Genomic DNA, 19,805 nt, shown 5'->3' with positions numbered 1-19,805 from the left:
GTGGTCTGGTGGGAGGTGTCCCTGCCCAGGGCAGGGGGTGGCACTGGGTGGGCTTTAAGGTCCCTTCCAACCCAAACTATTCGATGATTCTATAAGGTCTCTGCTTTATGCCGCTATCGAACCTATGCTACAGACTCTGCTGTGCTTTATGCCACTATCGAACTGGCACTGAACACGCTCCCAGGACCAGGGTGCCTTCGCCCTTGCTGCGAGGGACGGCCCTGACACTCCTGCCCACCCAGCCATCATTGGAAATGAATTAATCCGAATTCGTTTCAGTGATTCCTGCCCCCCGCCAGCTCTGTCCCTGAGTGGATGAAAAGCCCCGCGCATCCCTGCTGCCATCCCATTCCCATCGCAGCCCGAGCCCGTCTCACGCTGACACAACTGGGTCAGCTCATCTCCGCCGGCTGCGAGGGGCAGGGGCTGAGCACGGCGTAACGCAGACGATGCGCTGGCTGCCGGGAGGTATTTTTCTGGCCCCCTGGCCGTCAGGGGAGGGCCGTGCTTCGAGGCCCCCTCCCCACGCCGGCTCAGGAAAGGCGGGCAGGGGAGTGTCGCTTCCCTTCATCCCCGCAAGCAGGGAGGTGACCCGCGCCCGGGGCCGGGCTCGGAGAGGCCACGGGAAGGAAGTCGAGGGGGGGTCACGTTGTATGTGACAGTGTGTCGTATTGCTGGGCGTGTGGTTTTCCTCCCCCTCCGCTGCGGAACACCAGCCGCAACCACGGCCGGGAAGGCAAGGGACCACTGTTATCCTGGGAACACCCCAACCACCCAGGCCACTGATTTTGAAGCTCCTTCAAATTGTGACTCCCTTCTTCCAACCCCAGCAAGGGGTCAGAGCCTTCCTCCTCCTCCTCCTTCTCCTCCGTGGCTGCCGTGCCTCTCCAGCTGGCAGGGACTCGCTCCTGGGGGATCGATACGGATCACGAGCCAGGAATGCGGTCTCACGGCTCTGCATGGAGGAGGAACCTCAGTGTTACCCGGTGCCGTTGTCCTTGGCTGGCCACAGAAAAGCGCCGCCGGGCCCAGAGCGGACCCCGCAGGGCACCACCTGTGCACGCACCATGGTTTATGGGGCAGGCAGCCGGGGAACAAGCCCGGCCGGCTTGTACTACACGCACAGGGAGGCTGGAGGGGCTGACGGACGCTAGCAGGGAAGCAGCGGGTCTGCAGCGTCGGTGCAAGCTCCCCCTGAGCCCCAAACCCTGCGCCCCAAACCCTGCGGCTCCCTCTCCGGTTGCCAGCCTGGCTCCGCGCTGCCAAACAGCAGTGCAAAGTGCACGAGGCAGGCACAAACACCCGTCCGGCCCTTCTCTAAATAACCTTTGCTACCTGAATCGATAGCTACCCGTAAATTATCAGCCTGTGTGGAAACCGGGCAGCTGTGATGCAGAGGAGAGTAAATTTGTTGGGAGAAGGGGCCGTCTCTGCTAACGAGGGCAGCTGCAAATTGCTGCGGGGAGGGTTCCATCCGTGACCCCTGCCAGTCGCCATCAGTCACCCAGCGCACGGGGCTGGCCCCGCACCCCGAGCGGGGCTGCTCCCCCACCGGGCCTGCCCTACAAAGGCGGCCCAATTAAGAGGCCGCATTTCCATTTATAAAGCCCACGGGAGAGACGCGACAGCAAAGGGGAGAGCTGCCTTCCCTCCTTCCTTCGGCCCCTCCTGTCGAATCCAGGACAGGCCCTCAGGATCCGACACAACCCGGATCCTGCTGCTGGGGAAACGCGAATCCCCGTCCAGGGCTGGCGAATCCCCGTCCAGCTGCCCGAGAACCGGCACCAGCAGCAAAAAAGATGCCGTGGCCCCGTCGCTCGGGCGCCACCGGGGAAGGGCCGGGGAGGTCGGAGGCACAGAGAGCTCCAGGCTGCGAACAGCCACTTCTGCAAGGTTACTGCAAAAAAGAGAAATTCAGCCTGCCCTCCCTTCGGAGCAAAAAGAAACGCCTCCTGCCTTCCTCCAGACAAGCAGGGCCCATCTCTAGCGCATGGCCTTGGGCAGACGCTTCCCGGAGTGAGTTGTGGCTTTCCTCGTCAGGCAGCCGTTTTTAATTACAAAGCAGGACAGGCAGGGACCAAAGGTTTCTAACGTATGTCGGCACCAGGGATAAAGGCAGCGCCCCGCTCCCTCCTGCCTGGGTTGAAGGGTTAACAACCGCTCATTACGGTTTTTATAGAGATGTGTAAATGATTGCCCACGGAAGGGTGAGCAGAGCCTACGTTATTAAAGGAGAAGAGGCGGCTGCGGAAGGGACAACGGGCTCCGGCAAAACAACCCGGAGCCGGCGGCAGCTGCGTCTGCGTGATCCGCGCCCCGAGCAGGCTGTGACGGAGCAGGACGCTTCACACGGCGGGCGCTTGCAGGGGGCCCGAAAGCAGAAAGGCAGTGGGGGTGCACGTCCAGCGGTGCTTCTCCTTTCTCCCTCCCTTTACCTTGGAGGTGGATGTAATTCGCAGTGAGCAGACACTTGTTGTTCCCCTCACGTTACACGCCTGACTAGCAGAGCTTTGTGAGGACTGTCTGAAGTTATCAGGGCGTCACATTTCTCATTTGTTTAACGACAAAAACCACTTGCCAACAGCCCAGCGGATTTTCTAGCCTGGGATGCGAGCGGCAGCAAACCCCAAAGCTGTCCAAGCTTACAGATGCTCTTAAAATCGCTGTTTTGCTTTGCTCATCTTTTTCAACGTGCTGATCCCTTCTTCAGCCTTCAAGGACCATTACGTTAGCGTCTCCGGAAAGGTCCGCCAGGCGTGAAGAACGAGCTGTCCTGCTCGTATGGGGTGAGAAAGGAGACAGCACTGTCCAAGAAAGGCTGACGCACGAGGATTGAACAAGCAAAAGATGCCACAAAACGCTGGCGCAGGGGTTGTCCCCGCCTGTCTGGGCTGGGTGCAGTCCAGCTGAGAGTGATGGACCCCGATTCACGCTGATTCCAATGGCTGCGGAAAGAAACTGTGCGTCCCAGCAATCGGTGAGAGATGGTTTGGCTTTTAATGGCGGTACTGCCGCCATCAGCCCCGTCCAGAGGAGCGAAGGCCCAAAGCCGTTACCACAACTTGGCAGCCACTCCGGACACCTGCGTAGGGCAAATTCTTAGAATCATAGAATTGCCCGGGTTGGAAGGGACCTTTCAGATCATCGAGTCCAACCATCAGCGTAACTCTGACAAAAACCATCACTAAACCATATCGCTCAGCGCCACGTCTGCCCGGCTTTCAAATACCTCCAGGGATGGCGACTCCACCACTTCCCTGGGCAGCCTGTTCCAACGCTTAATAACACTTTCCATGTAAAAATTTATCCTAATCTCCATCCTTAACCTCCCCTGGTGCAACTTGAGGCTGTTTCCTCTTGTCCCATCGCCTGTTCCCTGGGAGAAGAGACCGACCCCCCCTGGCTACCCCCTCCTTTCAGGGAGTTGCAGAGAGTGAGAAGGTCTCCCCTCAGCCTCCTCTTCTCCAGGCTGAACACCCCCAGCTCCCTCAGCCGCTCCTCACAGGACTTACTCTCCACATCCCATGTGGACAAGCCAGGCGGGTGCCACAGACAGGAACAGGAGCATTCCCTGGAGGTGGGTTCTCCCAAAGCAGCCTGCAGCTCCTGATGGACCTTCATGGGACAAGTTTACCTTCACCCTCCTCCTCCTCCTCCATCGCAGACAGAGCCTGGTAAGCAGCCTGGCTCTCCCTCCAGACTCCTGGCACGGGCCATTTCAACGGAGAGACTTGCGTACAGGGCTCCAACGGTAGCGTTCGCCACGCTGCAGACAGCAGTGGTGATGCTCTGCTGCACGCGTGCTCTGTCACGCGATGTACATCCCTTACCCCCTTGGGTTTCAGGGATCTGGGAGGAAGGCCCTGTCCCCCTCCAGCACTCCTACTGAATTGCTCTGCTTGTTCAAGGGTGAGCATCCAGAATCAGATCAGGGCAGATCTGACGGAGAAGGGGTGTTGTGGAAGGGTGCAAGACCAAACCGACAAAACCCGGCAGTTACCAAATATCTACCTGAAATATAAAATCCCATCTGGTGGAATGCAGAAGCTCTGAGTTTTTCCCGCAGAGTAAAAGAACAGCTTACAATAAAAATACGTTTTATGAGCTGGCCACTAAGCCGGTTACGTTTTCCCAGAGCTTAGCAAAGCACTTGTACGGGAAACGCCACTTCTGATCTTATTATCCTTCCCTGCAGTGCACGTTATTAACTTTCTGTTTTATTTACAGCATTGCCATTTACTTTTACGATACTTCCATTAACTTCATTGGAGCGAACATCGCTTGATGCACACAACCAATGCCCAGCGCTGCCATAATCTTTAACACACCTTGCCAGCTGTTCTGGGTTTGCATACATCTTTACGCAGGAGGAGGGAGGACAGACGCAGCTGGAACGTGTCATTTGAAGAACGGAACAAAAAAACATACCTCCCAATTTGAGATATTTAAAAAAAAAACAAAACAAAACACAAAAACCCCAACAAACCAGGGCAAAGGCAATTGTGTTTCCTCATGGGAGTGCTGCATTCGACCGGTTCACGCTGCATCTGTGCCACTAGCAGGAGAGAAAATAAAGCACAGCCAGACTCCACTTGAGCTGGACTTGAAGAACTCACGAGGTCGTTAGTAGAGAGCGATAGGTGCTTGCAGACTTTCCTGTCTCCCTGTGATACCTACAGCAGCTCCTGGCTTTATGTATCCCTAGAATAAATCCTTAAGAAATCCCACGGGTTTGCTGAACTCTCTCTGTAGCAAGCGATGGGGTTCCTGCATGTATAGGAAGTGGTGGGAAATGCTGGACTATTACTAGGTAAAGTCCCTCTTACCCGTCTTTCCCTCGGTTATGGATCGCCAGCTCCTCCACAATCCCCTCCTCCTCCTTGAAGTTCTCCCAGTCCAGTTTAGATTTCTCCAGTGTACTCATCTTCTGCTTTTTGGAGCCGATCTTCCCCAGGAGGCTGCTCATGCCGCTTGGCCTCTTCACCCTGACAGAGATAAGGAAGCAAATGTTACTTAAATGCAGGGAGACAGCGTCAGTTGGCAATGAAAAACGGAGCTGAGAAACGTCACGCGTGAGAGTGGTGGCCTTGATGGTGGCGAGCCACCTCCACTTAACAGATGGCCACCAACTCCAGGCAGCCTGCAGGCGGCAAGGTCACGCTTCCTGCAGATCCTGCTCCGCTGCTTCCCCTGGAAGCAGCAGAGTTCATTACACACATATCTCAAGTGCTCGCTTTTTTTGTGAAAGGGCTTTTTCATTTATCTTCTTAAGAGAACAGAAAGCTTTCAGGCCAAAAGAGATCATTAAATCATCCAGTTTGACCCCTTGTATATACCAGGCCAAGCCATTCCGCTGATCACCTCCACGCTAAGCCCAGTCCTTTGTCTTGGGTTTAAAGTGTTGTTTTCTGGAAGGCATCCAGCCTCAGTGCGTCACCAGCGCTGACAACACATCTAGGAATTAACCATTTCGTTGGTATCAACGCGCTGGTTTTCAACGTGACTTTGTCTAGCTTTAGGGTCTGGTTTCTGCTGCTTGTTCTAAATTGAAGAGTAATTTGGTGCCCAGGCTGGTCTCATTAGTAACGTACTTGTACACCATAACGAACTTACATCTGAATTTTATTTTTTTTTTTGACAAACAGATGGAGCTCTTTATGCCCCTCATGGAAATGCATTTTGTCCCAGCCCGTACGTTATTTCTAAGGCTTTGTCCCCCTGCTTGTGTTCCAACGGCCTTTGAAGAGGGGGGCACCAGAACCAGGAGTAACCCCCACCTTCCCCCGATTGCAAATCTGCTTCTGCCCAAGGATTGCCTAAATCCTGGTAGTTACACCATCACATGACACTTTGGGTCCCGGTGCACGTGCACTGCGATCCCACACCATCTCCCCGGTCCCAGTTTAGCAGGAAGAACCACCTTGGTCTTTCATCTCCTTGTTCTTAGAGGAGCGAAATCCCACCGGCTTGGCGGGGCCCCCGAATCTCCCCTTCGTGCTGGGAAACGCACACACAGGGCCGGGTCAGCCGGGTTGCCCTCCGAGGAAGACAATTCTCAGGGCCAGGAACCCGTAAAACAAACTCGTATTAACCCCTTCTTAAACCCCCCCGGGAGAGAGGGGCAAACAGCATCCCATTGAACTCGGTGTTTACACACATTCCAGAGATAACTTCAGGTCTGCGGGGCCTTTGCCTCCGCAAGAAGCCAGAGAGGAAATGATTCTCGTTCCTGGGAGATGGAGGAATTCGGGGAGGGGGGGGCCCCAAGGAAGGCAGCCAGGTGAGCGCGGCAGACGGCTCTCCATCAGTGCTCTCCAAGCACCTTCTGCCCAGGGGTGGCCGTTCTTGGGAACGCATCCAAAGCTCTCCTTATCGCATCATTAGCGTGGTTTATGCTTCCATAATTTGCAAGCCTCTAAAGGAAAATAATTCCACAGTTCATATGGAACTAAATCAAAGAAAATAACATCTTTGTAAGCCTCAGTCAGAAGGTTCTCAACGCAAGAACGGCTGGGACGACCACTTGGGGTTGCAGCTTCCTGACGTAGATATATTGGGCCTACAAACCCTGGATTAAGGGCATCTTGGCAGGCTCCACAACCACAGGACAAAGCTGCCTGACCTTCCTCATACTGCCCAGCCAGAGGAGCAGGAATATCCTCTTATTTCCTTCAGTCCCTGCCCACTGCTGGAGAACATGCCAATAGCCCACACTTTTCACCCTGCAGGGACACAGAGCAGGCTGGATGCTCTTTTATTCTCTTTTATCCCTGAATATCTCATTGAGACGGCTACAGCCCTCACATCATGATCACGCAACAAAACCTTGATCCTCGCTCAACCTCCGATTCGCCCTTGTTTTTCAAGACACGACGGCTCCGAGTATCCTTATCTGCAGGTAGCTGGAAAGTGCTGCGAGGGGGCAAAATGCGCAAAGATGTTCTCAGCGGAAGATAAAACCGGAGAGATTTGGTTCCCACACTTGGCTATCTAGGACTCCACGTGAGCCTTACACAACCACCAAACCCAGTATCAGACGCATGTTCAAGTCGCAAGGGAGTGGGAGGAGAGGAGATACAACAAGTAAGAAGGCAAACCCAAACACAACATTGGGCAAGCGTCCCCTGTGGCAGTCCTTGCCGAGCAGCCGCCTGGAAGGCAGGGCCTGATGCTTGTGCCTGGCATTTCCTTACGCTGCACTGGGAGGCCTTGGGTTTGACTTAAAGTAAAGACGCTCTCAGACAGATCTAGAGAAGTTGCTATGGCTGATCCAGCTGGCAATGCTCCTCTGCCCCCAGCTCGGCAGGCAGAAGGTGTTTAAATTAACACAAGCTATTCAATAACACATTTCTCTGAATAGACTTAACTTTCCAGACTCACTTGCGCTTACAATTCTGCCTACCTTTGAAGTCGGAGAGAAGCAGGGATGCAGAAATGGAGGGTGTTGTCCCTTGTCCCTACATGTCTCCTAAATGGGTTTTGGGGTAAAGAACCCCGATGGCATAAGAGGCATCTCACCTGTCCAAGGGCACTCACAGCTCACCTGCATCCACCAACCCTTCCGTGGGTGGGAGCCTACGGCCGCCGCACAGCTGTACTACAGACTCCGCAAAGGACACAGCACGCACCTGGAAAACCCCCTTGAAGCCGTTTCAGGATCTCTAATGACTGTTAGAGATATCCCTGCCCCACAGACAGAGCGACAGGCAGGCTCGGAGGCAGGCTCGCACACGTCAAGACTGGAGTCTTTTCAGCTGAAGAGCTGAGTTGGGACAAGGGCCAATGGGCCAGGCTGGGCTGCAGGACTCGTCCCTGCACGAAACACAGCCTGGGACGCACTGACAGGCAGCTGCTGTCCCCAAACCACAGTGGAGGACATCCATGAGCAAAGGGAACCAAAGGCAAGGGGGTTCGTGGCCAGAGGTGGAAGCTGAGGCGGTGCTGGCTTCACAGCAGGGAGCGGGGGCTGCAGGCTAGGTGAAGGCCGGTCATCACACAGCTTTTCTCCCATCGGAATTGCTGGCATAAATTAACGACCTCTGCATGCACACAATCCACCTGTAACAGGGCTCAAGGCCTCTGAATCTCCCCTTGGCTGTGGATCTCAGGAACATCCCTTAAAAGATACAATTCACCCCACGTTTGAAGCTACTGAGTCTAGGTTGATGGACCTCCATCAAGGGCTTCCAGATAGCCACAAGACTACTTGCAAGTCAACGGTCCCTTCAAGGCAAGGGAACATAATGAAACAGGGCAGGCTATGTCGTACCCTTGTGTTGATGACTACTCCAAAAATACTGCTAACATCTGGTGTCGTCCCCATGCTGGAGGTGGGTCCTGGGCTGGATGACCTGGTTCTGCTCCTTTTTGGACAATTCTGTGCTCCTTGAAGCAGGACCAAGCCCAGGCCAAGCAACGAGATGGAGCCAGGCACGGGCTGAAGGACATGTTCAAGTCTGCTGCTGAGTCTTCACTGCGCGCTGAGCCTTTCATCACCCTGAATAAATCCAACAGCAAACCTGGGGGTGGGAATTCCTACGCTTGTGCCAAAATGAAGTAAATGAGAGACATTAAAGTCCAATTAAAAACTTGCTTGGCCTTAAATGCCTCATCTGTTTAAAAAGCAAGTAAAGGGGCCTGATTAATTGCATTCAGTGCCAACAAGAGGAATTATTACCCTTTTTGTACTCATTAAGGGTATCTGCTGTGGCATCTTTAATCACTAAGGCATTTAAAAGAGAGAAAGTAATTTGCTAAGACATAATGGATCCCGGGGATGAGAATCAGGACAATCGCCTATTTAGGACACAAAGACACGCTCTCACTTTCCACGGTTAAAAAGCACGGCTCGAATCAGCCACTGAACCAGCAAATAAGCGTGCTGGTGAGCTCTGCCCTGGTGGGGGGATTCCCCTGCGCCCCTCTAGCGTCGTCAGGACAAGGACCGTGCCTGTGCGTCACCCGGCACTGTCACACAGAGGGACAAACAGAAAGCCAAGGGCTCCCTCGCCGACCCACCGTAGGTGAACGCACTCTGTATTCCTGTCCTTAACAGCAAAGCTGCCTCCCACCTCGGCGCGAGCCTGCAGCCCGACCTCGGAGAACTGCTGCTGCACCAACGATGAAGTGTCACTGTCACATGTAATCCCTTGCTGTCCTGTAACGCAAAGGTCAGCAGCGTCCGGGAAACGCGCGCCTGCCGCCGAAGAGGCAGACTTCATCCCAAGCTTTAGAAAATAATCATCAAGCAATAGGAAAACAGGGCTACGAAGGCCTCATCGTGCGTCCTGCCAGTTCTTCTCCCACCCACCCAGAGATGAGGGCTCCGAGGCCTCCTGACACCAACCCCACATGCACTAGAGGTTTCGGTACTTCATCAGCCTTTCACTTATGTTAGGTTTTCCCCAATGACTACATTTCCTTGCTCAGCCTATGACTTGTTGTCTTCTTCCTCGTAGTTACTAAGAACAGATCACTCCCTCACTTTTCGCAGCAGCCTTTTATGTCTTTGAAAGCTTTTTATATCCCCCCCCAACCCGGCTCAGCTCTCTCTTTCCTAGACTAAACAATCCCGGGTCCTTTCAAGCTTTTCTCATTCCTCACGGTTTCCAGCCCTCTGACCACTCTCCCTGGACTCCCTGCTATTGGCCCACATCTTCCTCGAAACGCAGCATCCAAAACAGGAAAGAAAGGGCTTCAGCCGTGGCTTTACCGGCACCAGGAGCAGGAGGAATACTTCAGATGCTTTGCGAAGCATGCAACTCTGTACACGGCCTCCTGTGACATGTGCCTTTTTCACAACCGTGTGACAGCGTTGACTCATGTCGAGCCTGTGATTCACTGAGATTTTTGTCTGCACCACTGCTGCCAAGCCAGTTATTTCCTTCCTCGACTGGTACAGATAATTACTGCTACCCAGAGGCAGAGCTTTGCGCTGGTCCTTCCGCGCTCTTCCTCCCGTTCGCCCTCACATTTCCCTCGACACGGCAGATCTCGGATGTCTTCACAAATCAGCCTCTCCTGTTCACAACACCCGTGCTGCAGCTGTTGAACAGTAACACCGGGGAAAGTACCTCCCGTTTTTGTGAAATACCAATGGAGACAATTTAGCAGCTGAACTAGCACCAGTTGGCCAACAAGATCAAGCTGATGGCCAGAAGCAGGCAGGGACCAGCAGGGTCAGACTGCGGGAGGAGGTGAGGCCGCATCTGGAGTGCTGTGTCCAGTTCTGGGCTCCCCGGTTCAAGAAGGAGAGGGAACTGCTGGAGAGGGGACAGCAAAGGGCTACCAAGATGCTGAGGGGACTGGAACATCTCTTTGATGAAGAAAGGCTGAGGGATTTGGGTCTCTTCAGTCTGGAAAAAAGACGACTGAGGGGGGATCTTATCAACGCTTATGAACACTTAAAGGGTGGGTGTCAGGAGGATGGGGCCAGGCTCTTCTCAGTGGTGCCCAGTGACAGGACAAGGGGGAACGGGCACAAACTTGCGCATAGGAAGTTCCACCTCAACATGAGGAGGAACTTCTTTCCTGTGAGGGTGGCAGAGCCCTGGCACAGGCTGCCCAGAGAGGTGGTGGAGTCTCCATCTCTGGAGACATTCCAACCCCGCCTGGAGGCGTTCCTGTGCCACCTGCTGTGGGTGACCCTGCTCTGGCAGGGGGTTGGACGGGATGATCTCCAGAGGTCCCTTCCAACTCTACCATTCTGTGATTCTGTGAGGAGCTGTGATGGCTCATGTTGCCTGTCTCCAATGAACAAAGGATTCCCAAAGGACACCTACTCACGGGTTGATCAAGAAGCCAGCAGCGTCCCTGGCTCCAGCCAGACCTCCTCCCTTGGGGATGACAAACCCTCTGCTGCTCTGTTTCTGCTGGCTCTACGGGAGTGTACAGACGGCAAACCCTGCGCTGCTTCCCCATCCGCCTTCCATCATCCTCCTCCTTATGGGTAACAACAACTTCTATAGCAGGAAAGTCCTACTTCTGTCTTCTAACAGTACTTTTAAGAAGGGCTCAATTCGTAAGAAGCAAATGCTGAACACAAGATAGGATGTGACTGATGCTTAGTTAACACCTCGCCACTCACCCACCCCTCTTCTTGTGGCACGTTTTGGGGAAATACTGTGAGCAAATGCACTGAAGAGGACAGTCACTGATGTATGCAAATCGTGAGTGAGATGCTTGTTTTCCTTCCCTTAATGAAATCCAGCCCCCCGAGTCCCTGTTAAACAGGGTGGCTAATAACCTACTTTGTCAATGAAGATCTTGTGACAAAGTGGCTGCTGCAAGGCTTGGAGCAAGAAGCACATTTTTTAGATGATGCTGATTCCACCGAGGCCTCCTGCACACCCTGCAGCTACGTGGTGGAAGAGACAAGATAACAGAGCAGGACATCTTCTCTGGTCTCATCACAGGCTTCTGCAGCTCCCTGAACAGAGACAATTTGGTGCTGGGCACCCTATCACCTTCTAGCACAACCCAAAACATCTGGTGACCCTCCACGAGGCACTGCAGAGCAACCTTTCTTTTTGCAGAAATAAATCTGGACTCACAGAGACGACATGATTTCATCAGAAGGAAATCTCGCGAGGGCAGGAAAGAACCCAGATCTCCCGCCCCAGTCTTTCTTTGTACTCAAATTATTAAAGAAATCAAATTTACCATTGAAAAAGGCAGGTTACAACTACTACCTAAAAAACCCACTCTCAAGGAAGGTTCAGAGCCAGGATGGAGAGTTTTTGTTGTGCATTAGATGATGAGACCATTGCAGTGGGGAAGGGGATTCCGCTGTCTGGCATAAGAGGACAAGCAGGAGGCATCTGCTTGCAGGTACTTCAGCATGACAGCTTTGCAAATGTTCATGCAGAAGAACCCAACCCCAAAATAAGCTATAACACGAACCGCTTCCCTGCTTGCCTGCCTGTAATGCAGAGCAGCACGTCAGGTCCTACAATCAGAACAGGATGCTGGCAAGTAAATGTCACCGAGTACAGAAAGATGGCATCTCAGGCCACGCCGCCCAGAAAGCACCGCCTTCATCAGCCTGGGCTGCATCCCCAGCAGCGTGGGCAGCAGGGCGAGGGGGGGGATTCTGCCCCTCTGCTCCGCTCTGTGAGACCCCCCTGCAGTGCTGCCTCCAGCGCTGGGGCACCAACAGCAGAAGGACACGGAGCTGTTGGAGCGGGGCCAGAGGAGGCCCCGGAGATGCTGGGAGGGCTGGAGCCCCTCTGCTGGGAGGACAGGCTGAGAGAGCTGGGGGGGTTCAGCCTGGAGAAGAGAAGGCTCCGGGGAGACCTTCCAGCCCCTGCCAGGCCCTAAAGGGGCTCCAGGAAAGCTGGGGAGGGACTCTGGAGCAGGGAGGGGAGCCGGTTTTAAACTGGAAGAGGGGAGATTTAGGTGAGATCTGAGGCAGAAATTGTTTGCTGTGAGGGTGGTGAGCCCCTGGCCCAGGTTGCCCAGAGAAGCTGTGGCTGCCCCATCCCTGGAGGGGTTCAAGGCCAGGCTGGACGGGGCTTGGAGCAACGTGGTGTGGTGGGAGGTGTCCCTGCCCAGGGCAGGGGGTAGCACTGGGTGGGCTTCAAGGTCCCTTCCAACCCGAACCATTCTATGCTTTTGTGATGATCAAGCCCCAACCTTCCTGCAGCCCCTATCCTCCCCAGCTCCCCTCCTCACTGAAGCCTGCGATATTTCCTTGCAGCGCGGTGATGGCAGCTCTGTTGTCACCACCCCAAGCGCTTCGATGGCAGGGACGCAGGTGAGAAACTCTGCCGCTCAGAAGAGAGAAGAAGAGCACAAGGTTTTGTAAATAGTAATATCTATTCCTGCCACAAACTGCTGTAAAGCTGAATAGTTTCCTTAACGGCAGGAAATGGTTCTCATACAAACTAACCACAGCTGGGCAACTGATGCAGCCAGTAAATACTTTCATTTTAATAAAGTGGAAGATTCCTGCCCAGCGTACCATGGGTCGCCCGCCCCGCTGTCCTCCCTTCAAACAACAACGTGCATGGGTGTGAGAGACGCTGCAGGAGGAGGATGTATGCAGAGACCCGGCTGGTGGCCTGTGTCCCAGCTCTGCTCTTCACTCCCAGCCTCACCAGACCATCTTCCTCGACAGAGGAGCGAAACCGCTGGTGGGGAGGCAGAGGGGCCCACGGCAGGAAGGGGAGCATGGTGCCATCTGCTCCTCAAGGTCAGGGTGGTCTGGCTGGATGGAGCAGGCAGCAGCAGAACGATGGTGCCCGGTACTGGTAGCTTGCAGGAACCTTCCCCAGAATGATAAAACAGGTCTTCCTCTTCAGATCCTAAAACTGAGCAGCTCTTCCCATCCCTCACCCTGCGTAACTAGCCAAGGACAGAAAAATCTCCAGCCGAGGACAGAAAAATCTCCCAGGGCCAAACCCAATTGCATTTCTTTTTTTCTTTTCCCCACTTGGACTCATTTCCCGAACGGGCACTGGGATGGATGTGGAGAGCAGCCCAGCCCCATCTCAGCCCTGCCTGTCACAACAGGTATTTTAAAAAAACAAACAAGAAAGCCTCCCTGGTGCCAAACAAACAAACACTGAAATCCCAGGTGGGGGAAAAAAAACAAACCAACAACCAAGCGAGGAGGAAATGAAGATAAAAGGCAGGGTGGTGATGACGCTGTTTGGAGGGCAGCAAACATGGGGTATGGAGAGGACCAGACCACCCGATTCCCACTGCCTGGCCAGGGCAGTGCCGTCCCACGAGCTCGCTGCCAACTCAGTGGTGCCTATCCATACGCTCCGCTTGCTGATACTCAGCATTTATACCCTAAATCACACATAGATTGAGCCAAAGAACCTGCCTGAAAAGCTCTAGGAGTAGCAGTGATTTATCTTTGTGGCGAGGATCATAAAGCTCCTCGCACTCTGAAGAGCGACACGCACCAAACCATGCTGGAAAAGGAGCCATGACTGGGGCAAAACCCATTTGGCGGTGCCACGGGGCACGACGGAGCAGGCAGCTGCATCCAGGGGTAGCAAGAGACGCAAGTACACTGGCAAAATGCAATTACCCTGCCTGCCATCCTGCCAACAGACTGAGGCAAACTTACTGCTACTGCACGCAGGGCTTCGCTGACAGCAGCAGTCGGCAGCTCCCGGTGAGAATACCCCCAGTACAATTACCCTGCAGAAGGTGGCTGGTCTGGCTGCGGCGGGGCCAGCCTGAAGTACTTAGAACAACGACACGAAAATGTGGATTATCTATATATTACAACTCGAGCCGACGGCGTGAGTTAACTTTTTTCAGGCTTTTGTTCAGACTTGCCAACCCCAGTTAACCCCAAGTTGCTTTGCCATGGCTGCTGTTGCAATGCAAGCTAGCAAAATCTGAAGAGCTAAGCGGAGAACCCAGGTCCTTTCTGGTTTCCGATGTCACCAAGACCTCAGGAGACACACCACACGCCACCCCCACCCCCGAGACTTCAGGACAGCCTCACGGTGAAGACCCCAACATGAACAGTGATGCTCACAGCTTCTTTCCACTTGTAGGAAGTCTTTGACACCAACTGCTGAGCTGAGGAGGTAATCCAGAATCACAGCACAAAGCACAACCGTTGTTAAAATAAACAACGTGTCAGACACATACGGAAGGGAAGGTGCAACCTCCCAAGAAGCAAGTGATACCTCCCCCTCCCACACACCTGCCCGCCTTCCTACGGCCAGGGCCTACTCGGAGAAGAGTTGCAGATGGAGATAAAAGGCACCGCGAGGCAAGGAGAGCCGGAGTGCTACACGCCGGCCAGCCCGGCAATCGGAGCCTGGCCGAGATGACAGGGTTTCCATCAGTGTGGAGAGGCAAGGGCCGATGCGCCAGACTAAATGCCTGCGTGATGCTGCCTTGGTGAGGACTGCTGCAGGCAGCGGCAGAGCTTGCCACGGGCACAGTGGATGCTGGATGTCTCTGTGTCTAAATATAGTCAGTGGGGAACAGAGATTTGTCACAGCGGAAAAAGCCATGTCACTCCCAGCTCCCAGCAGCAGCGAGCAACGGCCCACCAAAGGGCAACGCGCTGGAATTCCAGCTACTGTTTTATTGCTGTTTTATTAAACCAGTGCAGTGAGTTTCTGTGCGACTTGACAAGTTGTGTTATGCTGCGTCACTCCGGCAGAACACACCTCACCTTCAGGAGGGAAATAAGTGTCACGGTACCAGTTTATGAACACCAAACCCGACAGGGCAGGCAGCGAAGGGGCTTGCAGAGCATCACGCCACGGGATGCCAGTGGAGATCCCAGTTAGTGACTTATTTTCTGGTGCACTCTCCAAGATATACCAACACTCTGTGCTCATCTCCACGTCATGAATCGTGCTGGATAGGCCTTGCCAAAGCGCAGGGCTGGAAAACCAGACCTAAGGGCTGCCTTGCTCCAGAACAGGACAGGACAGATGTGGTACCATCTTCTTCTCCAGTCCGCTCCCCAAACTGGGGGACAGCCCAGGTGTGAACATACAGTAATACTGCATGCATACATATAGTCATTCCAGGAATAAAACCAGAGTTGGGCCTCCATGTACGCCAAGAGGCAAGTTTTCTGAGCAGGGGAGAGATGGGATGCTCAGCTGGAGCATCAAGGAGGTCCCATCCCATAGCACCCAGCTCTGCACCCACCTCTCCGGAGGACCTGGTCGAGAAGCATGGGCTGGAGTCTCATTTCACAGGCTTTGGAGGACAAGCAGCACATCAGTTCTGAAGGAGCTGGCTGGCTCAGGCTGAGCCCCTGACCTGCAGGTCCCCTTATCAGCAGGAAGGGCTCATTAGGGAACAGACCAGAGTTTCCTGCGCAGGACCGAACCCTTTGTGAAGGGACTGCTGCCATGGAGAACCCACTTCCTAACAGCCAGAGGAAGCAAAATATTTTCCTTGGGCCTCTGAGACAGAGTTGCTATGGGGTGGCTGTCAACAAAATAGAGTTGCAGTTGTGGAGCTGGGCAGCGCACGCCACGCACGGGCTGTTACTGCAGGAGAAAGGTGCTCCCAGCAGCATCACTGCCTGCCCCCAGCGCCGGGCACGATTCAGAGCGGCATAAGGCCCCTCTGTACCAGCGTAACTGCAGCTGCCCTGCGGGCTGTACTGGCAGAACTATTTTAGCAAAAACAAAATCTCGCACCCTCCTAATCAGTGTGACATTGTGCGGAGACCAGGGCTCGCTCTGGCTCCTCTCCAGCCCCCAGCACAGACGGAGCCTGTGTCAGTAGCAGACTCTCCTCCTGCATTTGCAGCGGGCCAGCCAATTACGTTACAATATCTGCGTATGGAGCTCAACAGGAGCTTAATTGAAAGAGCTGTAGCATTCAAATGACTTCTGATACTATGAAGACGTTAACGATTCCCACCCAGTGCTAACCGGCCCTGCCTGATGCTCGGCTGATGGGTAAGGACCTGTAAACTCGGGGCTTGTCTGCAGCCAAAGCTACGCCCCTGTTAACTCAGCACCGCAGCCGCGGCCAAATGCTGACGGAGTTGCCCTCTCCCAGCTGGAAACCGCAGCAACTCCTCACACGAGCTCTCCTCCGCCCAGGGCATCCATACCATACAAAACCAGACCTGCTCCTGCCACCCAAGGACCACGTACACGCACCAAAACTCTTCTCACACGGACTAATCTGGACCTGCACGGCACTACTTGCATGGATTCTTTTCATTGAAAAATATTATGCGTGCTCTTCATACATAGTTTACGTTGCTCTTCAGTTGTGTAAACATTTTGGGATAATGATGTGCCAGTTTCAGATGGATTTTGCTACACCAGCACAGAACCAGCCCCCCTACCCCACCCCAAGGCGGCTGGCTATATTTAGTCGGGTATCTCAGGGCTGCCACCGAGAAGTGGCAAGAAATGCCTGTTATAAAGCTGTCTGCATGTGTGTGGGCGGGAAGGTGCCCTGCTTCTACTATTCCCATTTCCGACCCCATGCAGAGAAATCAGCAAAAACGCAGATACAAACAAGTTACCAGCAAGCTTACGCTCCTGCGTGGCTGTGAGGCACCTCGTGCCCCAACGGCCGGCAAGAGCAAAGAACAAAAGGGACAAGGCACGATGCTTTTGGCATCCACGACTAACGGGTTGATGACCCGAAAGCTGCCAGAAGCTACTGCAAGTTGGTAGCTGTGGCGTTGAGTGTGTTTGCTGGGCTACAGCTTGGGTCATATGCTGGAGTATTTGAGAGTAACACCCTGCGTTACGCCCATATTTAGCCATGGAAATAAGTGTGACTTGACTTTCAAACACTCGCAGCTCCCACTGACTTCACTGGGTTCAGTTGAGATATTTCAAATAAAACAATAACGACCACAACTCTGGGCTGGGACCAAGCACAGACCGTTTTTATCTTAAAAGGCATTTCTTTGAGAACGTTCTGGGCTGCTAGAACCAACGGCACCCAAGTTATTTCACCGTGCAACCTTAAAAAAAGTTGACAGCTTTGTCTGCAAAATGACACAGATTAATTGGTGACCGATCGGTAAAAAAAGAAAGAGTTAGAAAAAAAACTGCTGGCAAACAGAGGAGAAATTCTTCCTCTCTTCAGAGCCTCACTCTTTCCGCCTTTGTCTAACAGCAGATCTTTTGTTGGGGATTTCAGTTGCGAGCAGCCCGGAGGTACGCGGGGAATGTCTTGGTTATGACGAGCCCTCCGGACTGGTGCGCGGACTGGTGCGCGGACTCAGTTTTAACCGGCAGAGAAACCGCTTCCCCATCACGCCTAAGAAGTCCTGCTAATGGAATTGTTCCAGTGCTAAAGGGATTTCAAAGTGAATGACTGCGGATGGCAGAGCAGCTGGTGCGGCTCCCAGGTGGCTCTTTCCAGCGCGGTGTGCCACGCAAGGAGGATCTCACCCCCCAGCCACCCCAGCCTTGAGAAAACAACCCCCAGGGTGTCCCCCCCCCAGTAACACAGAGTCCCGGCTCTGTCCCTGTGACTCGTAGACAACCCCCAGCTTTAGTCCCAATTAGCTGCCCACTGTACGAGATCAATGCCAGGCTTTGATCAAAATGAGGTGAGAAAGGCAGGACAGAAGTAGGGAGGGACCCCCTCCCTCCTCCCCCAGTAATTAATCTGACAGCTTTAAGAATAGTTCTGATTAAAACAAATAACGCCGCCTTCCACTGGCTAATGTTTGCAAAGCTCTGCAGCCTAGGAGAGGGGAAAATTCCCAGGAAATTAAGTCAGGCCTCCCTAGCACAAATACGTCGCTACAATGAGCTAGAGCCCGGTGGAGCAGTTGCTTTGCAGCGTCATGCAAGTTAATAAATAGCACAAATATAATATATTGTCTTCCAGTGGAAAGCCTGGCCCGGCAGCACGTGGGACTATGGGGGACAATAAACATTTGGGCACTGCTACAAGCGGCCATAAAACAAGAATGAGGGTTTGATCACGTTTAATTGCTTTTGGGAAGGGTAACACCACCGGGGTATCCATCATGATTACCTTCCCTTGCATGAGACTGTCCCATCACGGATTAAGGGCTGGCAAAACGACCCAGAAACGACCCAGATCAAAGAGGGTATTTCAGGGGGTAAAGAACGGGGGGGAAATACCCTAAAAAGCTTTAAAGATGTTTGCCATATAAAACCTGAAGTCCAACACACGAGAAAGCAGGTAATAAAAAGTTAACTGCTGAAAGGACGTGCTTTTCTTCTCAACTACAACTTTCTAAGGCTCAGAAAAAGCTCAGTAACAAACCAGAGGACAAGCGCAGAGAGCCCAAAATGTATGTAAGAAGAGAAACTAAGATTATCCCGTGGGTTTTTTTTGTTTGTTTGTTTGTTTTTTTCTCCAGGGCTTCACTGAAATGTTTTGCATGCCTGAGGCTGGCAAAGGCTACCTCCCAGCGCCTTCCAGCTTTGGCAGCAGCCACTTCGAAGAGCTGCCCTTCCTCTTCCCAGGGACCCACCTCACTGGAAATAGATTTCAAGTCCCCAGAGGAAGACCATGGAACCAGCTGACTTCTCCCAGCCACCAAGCTCAGTTGTCACCTTCCAGCTGGAGGCAGGCAGAGGGGTAAGAGCAAGCCTTCCCTTCCGCCCACGCCAAGCGGGAGGATCCCAAACGGATTTTGCAGCTAACATCCACCTACCAAGAGCTGCTTGGGAAGCCACAGCTCTCGCTCAACGTGGGGACCGCAACCCAGCGGGGCTCCCACTACCTCCAGCAGCCCCCTGCCGAGGGGGACGGCAGGGCAGGAGTTTTCATGACACATCGTCTCTGGAATTCACTGGTGAGCGTCCCACAGCCTTTGCTTGGTACGATGCCAGCGCCGTTTCTCAAATCCTGCGTGACCTACCAGCTGCTGAGGGCAAAACAGCAAGGCATCCATCATCCAGAGAGGAGACGAGATCGGCAGGCCGCTGATGAACGAACAGATAAATTCACTCCCATACTCTTGGTTGGAGGGAGCTGGTTTGGGTCCCCAGCTCTCCCAGTCATTCCGCATGATGCTGGGCAGGTCATTTAGTCCCTTTGGAGCAAGAGTTCTGTCTCGGGAGGCAGAGAGCCATGCAGCAGCACTGAGCAAGGCAGGCAGGCCGCCAGCTGAGGACTCAAACCCCTTCAGGGAACTGTAACAGTTACGCGGTAAACGCATTAACCATGGGAACAGCTTCCCAAAGGATGTGGTGGATCTCAAATTGTAAGTCTTTCCATTGCGAGTGGATGCCTCTTTCAAAAATGCAGGCTGTAGTTCAACCACAAGCGCTCGCAGGGAAACGACCCCAGTGAGGGCAGGAGCTTGGACCGGGTACCCAAGCAGCCGTTTCTGACCTTCCGGCTAC

General features: G+C 53.6%; 1 protein-coding gene across 1 annotated transcript in view; it reads right to left on the bottom strand.

Annotated features, from left to right (window-relative positions):
- CFDP1 (craniofacial development protein 1) overlaps nucleotides 1-19,805 on the bottom strand; it is a 75,032-nt gene that overhangs the window by 5,977 nt on the left and 49,250 nt on the right. Inside the window, exon 6 of the mRNA XM_074583266.1 lies at nucleotides 4,827-4,985. Coding sequence (XP_074439367.1) covers nucleotides 4,827-4,985 — 159 coding nt within the window. The remainder of the gene's footprint in view (nucleotides 1-4,826; nucleotides 4,986-19,805) is intronic.

Source organism: Larus michahellis, chromosome 4, assembly GCF_964199755.1.
Source record: "Larus michahellis chromosome 4, bLarMic1.1, whole genome shotgun sequence".
NCBI classification, from domain to species: Eukaryota; Metazoa; Chordata; class Aves; order Charadriiformes; family Laridae; genus Larus; species Larus michahellis.
The sequence above is the reverse complement of the archived record's forward strand: the minus strand, read 5'-3'. Positions and strand labels throughout refer to the sequence as shown.